Source organism: Genypterus blacodes, unplaced genomic scaffold (assembly GCF_046128005.1).
Source record: "Genypterus blacodes isolate CSIRO-AG114 ecotype Tasmania unplaced genomic scaffold, CSIRO-AGI_Gbla_v1 ptg000175l_1, whole genome shotgun sequence".
NCBI classification, from domain to species: Eukaryota; Metazoa; Chordata; class Actinopteri; order Ophidiiformes; family Ophidiidae; genus Genypterus; species Genypterus blacodes.
In genome coordinates, this window is record NW_027466976.1 from 12501 (window position 1) to 21787 (window position 9287).

The window sequence follows — 9287 nt, forward strand, 5'->3', positions numbered from 1 at the left end:
CAGCGCGTCCTCGCCACCATGAAAGCAGAGGACAAAGACTTTGGCGCTAACGGCTCTGTGTTTTACCGCTTCGCCGCCCCAGTGAAAGGCTTCAGCATCAACTCCCTGACCGGGGAGATCCAGGCCACCGAGCCGCTGGGGGGTCTGACCCAGGCTCAGAGAACCCTGATCGTGGAGGCCATGGACCAGGGCAGCCCGACCCAGTCCGCCCAGGGGGTGGTGGTGATCTTTGTCAAGGAGGTGGAGTACGACGGCATCCGTTTCTCCAGGAACGCCAGGGACGTCAACTTACAGGAGAACGCAGCCAAAGGTCTGACAGAGACGCCACTGGTCGTTCAGTCAACGCTCTGAGGGATTCTTTCTACCAGAGTCAGTGATGTTTTCTCCGTTCTGCTCTCCCTCAATTCAGGCACAGCTGTGGCTCGGGCTCAGGCTCAGCACCCTGACGGCACACAGAAGGGGATCAGTTACAGCCTGTTCAGTGGGAACAGGAGGCAGAGCTTCAGCATCAGCTCCTCCACAGGTGAAACGCTCTCTACTGCATTCCTGTCTCATCCATGTAGGCTTCACGCTTCATCTCATGATCTCCTGCTTATCATCGTCCAGTCACATCTTTCTTTAGACTAAGCTTTCATGTCTGCTTCCTCCGACTGCATGAAACCATGGCTGCTCTCACTTCTGTCCTTTGTTCTGAGATATTTGGATTCAAGCCTTCTTCATCATTGTTCTTCTTTTTTCTGTCTTTGAAGGAGAGATATCGGTGCACAGTTCCATAAGTCTGGACTTTGAAGACACCCCGAGGCTCCGTCTGGTGGTGAAGGCAGAAACTGTGACCTCCACGTCTTTCATGGCCATCAACCTCATACTGCAGGACGTCAATGACAACCTTCCTCGCTTCCAGCTCCAGAACTACGTGGCGTACATGAGAGAAGCACAGGGATATGAGACGCCCATCATACAGGTGCTGACCACCAGATGTCCCATACAGATGGACTCCAGTGTTGCATTCTGGGTAAACTCTAACAGTTCCTTGGTGTTCCTCCCTCAGGTGGTGGCTGAAGATGTGGACCAGGGCCAGAACGGTCAGGTGACCTACTCCCTCCAGTCATCGGGCTTGAGCGGCCTGTTCAAGATCGACCCGATGACCGGAAGCATCACCACGGCGGCCATCATGGACCGCGAGATCTGGACCCAGACCAAGTGAGAACAGATTTGCGGTCTCCTAAACCTCACTGAGAACCTTTGATTTGCATTTAAGAACGACGGACAGATCCTCCACATGTAGTGAATGATTCAGCTGTGTGTGCATGCAGGAGGAGCGCTTTAGGTAAACATGAGCAGCAGACAGGCTGTAGATCAGCATGATTAAAGATAACTGTGAGGCTTTGGTCACGTCAGTAAATCAGCTGATATATGTTAATGTTTGGGTAAACCTTAGATATTTTCTCTCCTCCATCCAACCAATACAGAGTTCTGACTGAACATGCAGAAAGTCGGCGATCGAATGAGCGACTAAACAAAAATCTCTGCCCTTCCCCCAGGCTTGTTGTCACGGCAACTGACCGCGGAAGTCCCCGCCTGGCTGGATCTGCCACACTGACAGTGATCATCGTGGATCAGAACGACAACAGTCCCACCATCCCTCTGCCCCAGGAAATCCGTATCCCAGAGAGTGAGAGCTTCCAGAGTTTCCCCAGCGCCCATGAACGCATCTGAGCGTCTCACAGTGACATCATCACATCACAGAGGGTTAAACATAGCTGACACGTCTTCTCTCTCTGGCAGACACGCTGATCGGCACAGAGATCACCCTGGTGACGGGGAACGACGTGGACTCCAGCCCCGCCCTGGCCTACTCCCTGCAGCTGGATCCGTCCGCTTTAGGGAAGTTTGGGATCCACCGCTACAGTGGGGGCGTGTCCCTCACCGCGGCGCTGGACTTTGAGGAGAAGACCTGGTACACCCTGACGGTCCGGGCCACAGACAGCCGGCACCTGACCGAGGCCAACATCACCATAGTGGTGGAGGACGTCAACGACAACGCACCGGCCTTCACCCAAGATCTCTACCAGGTGGGCGTGGCTTAATCTCACGGATCTCTGAGTGAACCAGTCGACTATAGCCACACAATGAAGCTTCAGTCAGCCTGATAGTGGAGCTGTAACAGTCAGTGTAAACAGTCATAACAACATAACAGCAGCAGCCTCATTGACCTTCTACCTTCTATGTTTCTTATACTTGCAACATGTGGAAATTCACATGTTTAAAACGTTTGCTGACATAAATTTAAACTAGCAAACTGCTGCATCATGGCAAACCTAACGTGCACTTGTACATACATACGCTGTAAAAACATACATGCATCACACACACACACACACACACACACACACACACACACACACACACACAGGGAGGGAGTGATAAAAGTTAACAGCCTCATCTTGACTCGGGGAAAGTTGCAGAGATGAACTCTTCATATTTACTACTCTGCTCTGACTCAGGAAACGGCCCACATTAGCACGGGCTCAGGAAAAACAGGAACTGAGATATAAAATTCAATTTCCCCTCTATGAGTTTTCTGCAGTTTGACCTCCGGCGCCTTCACCTTGGGGAGTTGCATTATTTATGTGCTCCTATTTGTTTCCTGTGCCCTGATGCTGAACTGTTGTCCTCCACATTCTGTACCCCAGGTCACGCTGCCCGAGCACACTCCTGCAGGAAGTGCTGTTGTCACGGTAACAGCCACCGACAGGGACTCGGGAGAGAACGGAAAGATCACCTACAGGGTGACGTCATCCACCCAGGAGGGATTCTACATCGACCCCAACAATGGTAAGGAGATGTGGTGCTGTAGCTCCTGGTGTTTTAGTTCTCTGCCTCTGTTCACAGCTGAGGAAGACACTAACAGTCACACTTTATCCATCTGTCTGTCCCGTCCTCATCCAGGAACTCTGTTCATCAGTCAAAAAGCTGAGTTTGACCCTGAACGCCCCTCAGTCAACATAGTCATAGAGGCTCGTGATGGAGGCTCGCCTGTGCTCTCCTCCCTCACCACCATCCAGGTCCAAATCTCCGATGTCAATGACAACGCCCCCGTGTTCCACCAGTCAGAGTACAGGTCAGTCTGCCTTCACGGGAGTAGAACCGCAACAACTCTTCCCACAAGCGTGTTAACTGTTCTTCTGTTTTTCCAGGGCTACAGTTTCAGAGGACACCATCCCCGGGTCTACGGTTCTGACTTTTGAAGCCTTTGACAGCGACCTCTCTCGGGAAAACTGCGGCTTCGACTTTGCTATTGCCAATGGAAACGAAGGGAATGCGTTCCAGATTGAAAGCAGCGTCCGCTTCCTGGAGGGCCGCGGCTTTCAAACAGTTGGAACGCTGCTGTTGGCCGAGGGTCTCGACTTTGAAGCCAAGTCGCTGTACAACCTCACCGTGGTGGTGTCAGACCGCGGCGTACCCCAGAGGAGCTCCAACGTCGCCGCGGTGATAACCATTGGCGATGTGAATGATAACCCACCGGTGTTTGGCAGAGCAGAATACGCCGTGTCGCTGAGCGAGGGAGCGGCAGCTGGGACTGAGATCCTACGACTGAGTGCCACGGGTGAGCGATCTAGAACACTACACTGTAAACCTGATGATGGAAGGAAGCTCATACTCTGTTAGGTTAAATAACAGTCAGTAGCTGATTCAAACTTGTGGAATCAGTTAGAAGAAGGTGTCCTTACTTTGTCTCTTGTTTAATCTTCTCTTCTTCCTTCTTTCTGACAGATCCAGACTCCACTCCTAACGCTGAGGTCCAGTACACCATCAGCTCCGGTAACGAGGTAGACCTGTTCTCTGTGGACCAGTGGACCGGAGCTTTACGCCTTAAGCGAGCTCTGGACCGTGAGCACCAGTCTACACACGTGGTCATCATCCAGGCTGCAGATGGGCAGGGCCACTTCGCCCTGGCTCCAGTGATGGTGGAGGTGAAGGATCTAAACAACAATCATCCATTCTTCCCAGTGGAAGTCCTGACCGCCAGTATCCGAGAGAACCAGCCTGTAAACTCAGCTGTGACTGTTCTCCACGCCATCGACCATGACACCGGGCCCTTTGGCCAGCTGAAGTACTACATGGTGGATTGGAGCGGGATGGGAAACAGCTTCGCCGTAGACCAGAACTCAGGAGAAATCAGAACTAAGACGGCCTTTGATTTTGAGGGAATAAACTCTTTTAACTTTGTGGCTTTGGCGATGGATTCAGGAAACCACTCAGCGTCCGTCACAGTGCAGGTGTTTGTGACGGGCGAGGACGAGTATGACCCGCTCTTCAAATCCACCGACTTCTCCTTTGAAGTCCCAGAGGGAGCCAAGAAGGGCCAGACCATCGGGCAGCTGCAGGCCTCAGATGAGGACAGTGGGGTGGACGGGGTCGTTCTCTACTCTCTCCCAGCGTACTCTCCGTACTTTGATGTGAACAGAACCACAGGCGTGATCTTCCTTAAGGTGGACGGCTCTGGCAGTAAAAGTGGCAGCGGATCAGAACAAAAACAGGAACCCAGACTCATGACCCTGGATGTGAAAGCTCACAGTCCTCTGGCGACATCGCGAGCTTCCACAGCCCAGATCTCCATCGACGTCACAAGCACCAACTTTGGTCTGGCCGCTGATGTGAACAACCTGTTACTGATCGTCGTCCCCGTCGTGTCCCTTGGCATCGTTGTGTTGCTGGTGATCGTGGCTGTGGTGGTGATCCTGGTGAAATCACGCAGGAGGTCCAAAGCCAAGGATACAGGAAACAGAACCGTTGCCTCGGGAACTGCACTGCAGAAACTGGACGAGTGCAAGTCAGGCACAGCAGGGGAGAGGATCTACCACCAGGCCTTACCAGGTTATGCTGGAGATCAGGGTGGGGCAGGTGGGGGTCCCTACACAAGAGGAGGTTCTCTGGACCCCTCTCACTCCAGCGGGCGAGGCTCAGCAGAGGCGGCGGAGGATGACGAGATCAGGATGATAAATGAGTACCCCCGTGTTGCCTCCATCACCTCCTCCATGCAGGAGCACATCTCAGCCAGAGGACCAGACTCTGGGATCCAGCAGGATGCAGACCAGCTCTCTGATATCTCCTGTGAGCCTGCAGCTCTGGAGGGCAGCACCTGGTTCAAAGGAAAGAAACTGGGAGGCAGTCTCAGTGGGACCCTGCTGTCCGGTCAGCTCCCAGTCTACAGGGATGAGGCAGGAGGGTACCTGGGTGTTGGTCGCGGTCTCAACATCTCCCTGCCCAAGGATTACCCCTTCCCTGAGGATGGGAAACCTTCAGTGGACGGCTCCCTCACTGCTATCGTTGCCAGCGACGAGGAGCTGCGTGGAAGCTACAACTGGGATTACCTCCTCAACTGGTGTCCTCAGTTCCAGCCTCTGGCAAACGTCTTTACCGAAATCGCCCGGCTGAAGGATGAAACAGCCCAGCAGAACCAAAACCCACGGCAGCCCTTCCAACCCAAGCCCAAAATGGAGCCCAAACCTAGAATTGACCCTCCGCCACTCATCACATCCGTGGCCCACCCAGGGGCCATGTCAGTTCCTCCAAAGGTCCCTGTGATCGGACGGACATTCCCCCACCTGGCCTCTCTCCGTAGGTCCCCTATCAGTCACGAGGGCTCCATCTCCTCAGCAGCCATGTCCCCCAGCTTCTCCCCGTCTCTGTCTCCTCTGGCAGCACGATCTCCAGCTGTCTCCCCCTTTGGAGTCAACCAAGGCCCTTCAGCATCCATGATCAGCACCAGAGAGCCGTCACTGGACCACAGTCCGGACCATGAGATGAGAATATGAAGGCAAACGTTCATATCAAAACAATATGAAAATTCCGGACCTAAGTAGGACAGAACAAAGAGCAGCATCATGGCTGCTAGAGAAGCTGTCAGTTAGAACGACACCTTCACTAATGGTCCAGTATTGACGTTTGTTTCACATCTGATGTTTTAAACATCGCCTGGTTTCAGTCAGTGATGTGATTTTCCAGGAATTCCAGATGTGAATTTTGGATTATGAACCCAAACAGCATCATTTCCATTCCTTTAGCCTCAGAGTCATTATGGTAAAGTGGAACATGTGCCGGGGTTGACTGGTCCAGCCCTCCTCCATGTCCACAGTGACGCAGGTCTCTAAGAACTGAACGGGGTCAAGAGTCAAACTGACCCTCTTGGCCCCCTGCAGTCAGAGATCCCTCAGTGTGTAGATAGATTTAACGTATGGTTTGTGTGTTTCCTCGCTGGCTGGCCAGAGAGCAAACGATTGTGTTCCTCTCTTTGTGTGTGTGGACATCTTCCGCTCCAGTATTGAACGCGCTGAGTTGCCACCTGACACATGAATCCTACGGACACAGATTCACTGAAGTGCCAATGGATCACAAAACAGAACTGAGTTATTATTGCGTCCCTCGACGTTTCACATCTGTTGATTTTGGCTTCTGCCATTGTTCCACCTGGAGAGACAATGGTTTGTGTGTATTTGCATATGTGTATATTTGTATGTATGCAGGCTATGAGTATGTCCTTGTCTCCTAGGTTCCTAGAGACTCTTTTGGTTTACTTGTGACTGTTCTGATGTGACTGAGAGGGAGACTTCTGTGGGGGTTTCCTGTGTTATTTATATGTAAAGAGGACTTGCTTCCATGTTTGGACAGTAAGACACCAAACTCCACTCTCTCTATACTGTGTTGTTAAGGTAAAACATGTCTTTTTTTTGTCAAACTGTGGCTCAACAGTAGAGCTACATAGAGATCTTCAGACTCGATTCAAACCTGTGATCCGTCTCAACCCTGCCGCTCCAGCAGCTCGTACTTTTATGCACAACAGCACAATCCCTTTGTGATTCAGGGAGAACTCAGATTTTGCTGATCACCTCCGTGTCTTTGAAAGAAAGTGCTTCCTAAAAAGATCAACCACGTCCGTCTGTGAAGTTTTTCATCTTGGCAAAACTGTTGGAAAATGCCAAGAACACCATCACACACACACACACACACACACACACACACACACACACACACACACACACACACACACACACACACCATGTTTAGGCCTGATGTAGCACATGAGCCAGCCCAGCAGGAGATGAAAGCATGAATGCATGAGCCCTGATGAATGTAAAGGATTTAGCTACCAGCGCTGTGTTGTTTTCCATCTGAGCTGTTTGTTCTCTGCATTGTATTCCCATTATTGACATGTATGTGTTTTAGTGTCATGGATGTATGAGGAGGCATTTTCACCCCCCGCTCATTGTTCAGATCCTGATGGAGGAACTTCTTCATCCTTTCTTCTTTCCGGCCCGTCCTGTCGTTTTCGACCTCTTCTGCTACCTCTGCTACTCCTTCCGTCCTCACATCGCCACCCCGCCCACCTGGCGCCTCCTTGGCTGAGAGCAACACGTGCCACGAGTCTCACTTTCAGCACAACATTGGGGAGAATCTACAGTGATGATGGAACTGGCTCAGAGACATTCCTGTGATCTGGGTTGAGTTTGAGAGGACTGCCAGTGCTCCAGCAGAACAATGAGCTGTATGTGTATTTAAGAAGCAAATAATAAATTCCTACTGATCTCTTTTGGCAAACTGGAGTTGGATGTCTTCTTTGGCTCATCACAGATTGATGAATATGCAAATCTGGCACTAAGTAGTGTAAATGTTTGATAGGTAGACTCTTGTGTCCATTCTTTACTGTTACTGTCATATTTAATGATGAAGTTTGTTCTTCAGCTATAACATTCTTTGTCTTTGTCTTAAACATTTGCCAATTTGAAACGATAGCTGTTGGAGTGGATCATGATGTTTGTACACTGAGCCACTCAACGACTCGACACAATCTGTATTTATCTTTATGTACGTTTATAATTCATCATTTGGCGTAAACAGTGAACATTTTGTGTTTCCTGTGTATCCATGGGCGAAGTCTTTTCCCATCACAGGGTGTGTGTGTGTGTGTGTGTGTGTGTGTGTGTGTAACACGCAACATAACATCAGCTTTTACTCCATTATTGCCCAAACTGGACCTGAAGCCAAGGTCCAGTCAACACTGGCCCCAGTTCTTCCAGCTCTTATGCAGCCATATGCTGTTGATATAGCTGAATAATTGCAGAATGTTTATTTCATATGGAGGACAGGCGTGTTTGTATAGCTGCAGGAGGATTTCTGCCTCATTTGGCCATCACACACAGCTACGCAGTGTCTCTGTGTTATCGTTATGTACAGGAGGAGGTGGGACGCTGGTTTGGACGCAAGAGAAAGAGCGAGAGAGAGAAAGACGCTCCTGACATGAGAGTGAGAGACCCAGAAGCTCTGCTGGAGGAGGAAGATTAATGAGGAGCTGCATTGTGTAAACCTCTGAGCCAATAAATAAGCTGCGTTTGAATGCTGACATAATTATGATTTCCTGAGTTGTGGTTACATACATGGAGAAAACTGCAAACATGACAGACAGCAAGAAAGACACAGAACAGATGACACACACAGTCACACACACACACACACACACACACAGAAGGCCAACAACAATCTCTCCAGCTGATATTTGGCCCACTTCCAGTTCCTACAGGGACAAACTAGGCAGCTTTAGTTACAGAATCCAGGAGAAATGAGTCTGGGGCTGCAGTCTATCCCCTGGAGAAACAGAGGGCCACAAATATCAAACCAGTGGCTCAGAGTAAAGATTCTGAGACAAAATAGGGCATTCAGTCTGAACAGAAACAGAACACAAACACAGTCCAGCCTCACACCTCACTGGACGTCTCACAGCCACAACATCCCAATAACACCCCAGTAACATCGCCTCAGAGTCAGAGGCGTTTAGGCCCCTTGTCCCGCTCCAAACATGTCTGTCTTGACATCTATATGTGTGTCTTGTTTTGTTCAACTGGCTTTGATTTCCTCTAAATTAAGCAAAGGAGCTGAACTATGTAACAAACAGCTGTTTCAGTTTATGGAAGTTCAACATATGCGTGACCTGTGAATAACATTTTAATTTATTACATTTTCCAGTTTTGCAGCGCAGCACAAACTCAGATTTCCCCTCTTCAGTAAAGAATCTCTCTCACTGACAGCTCCTGATATTTATACAATCTGGAATATCAGCAAGAGAAACGTTTGTCCTCCGTGTTGGGATCAGGAGAGAAGGGTTTGGATGAACGTCTGTCCTCTGTCCTCATTCCCTCAGTTCAGACGTTGAGGAGTGGGCGATGGAGTGTTCTGAGAAGAAGAGAAGAAGGGAAGCTGCTCCACTGAGGCAAAGGCTTCAACTGAGAGTG

General features: G+C 50.3%; 1 protein-coding gene across 1 annotated transcript in view; it reads left to right on the forward strand.

The window, feature by feature from the left end:
• LOC143014021 (protocadherin-16-like) overlaps positions 1-6911 on the forward strand; it is a gene marked incomplete at its 5' end in the record, with an annotated part of 18912 nt that extends 12001 nt beyond the window's left edge. The window contains 10 exon segments of the mRNA XM_076167790.1: positions 1-310; positions 410-523; positions 750-961; positions 1049-1200; positions 1542-1672; positions 1786-2072; positions 2694-2835; positions 2950-3121; positions 3198-3607; positions 3775-6911. The exon segment at positions 1-310 is cut by the window's left edge and continues 87 nt beyond it. Of these exon segments, the coding sequence (XP_076023905.1) occupies positions 1-310; positions 410-523; positions 750-961; positions 1049-1200; positions 1542-1672; positions 1786-2072; positions 2694-2835; positions 2950-3121; positions 3198-3607; positions 3775-5819 (3975 nt within the window).
• Positions 6912-9287: the final 2376 nt, after the last annotated feature.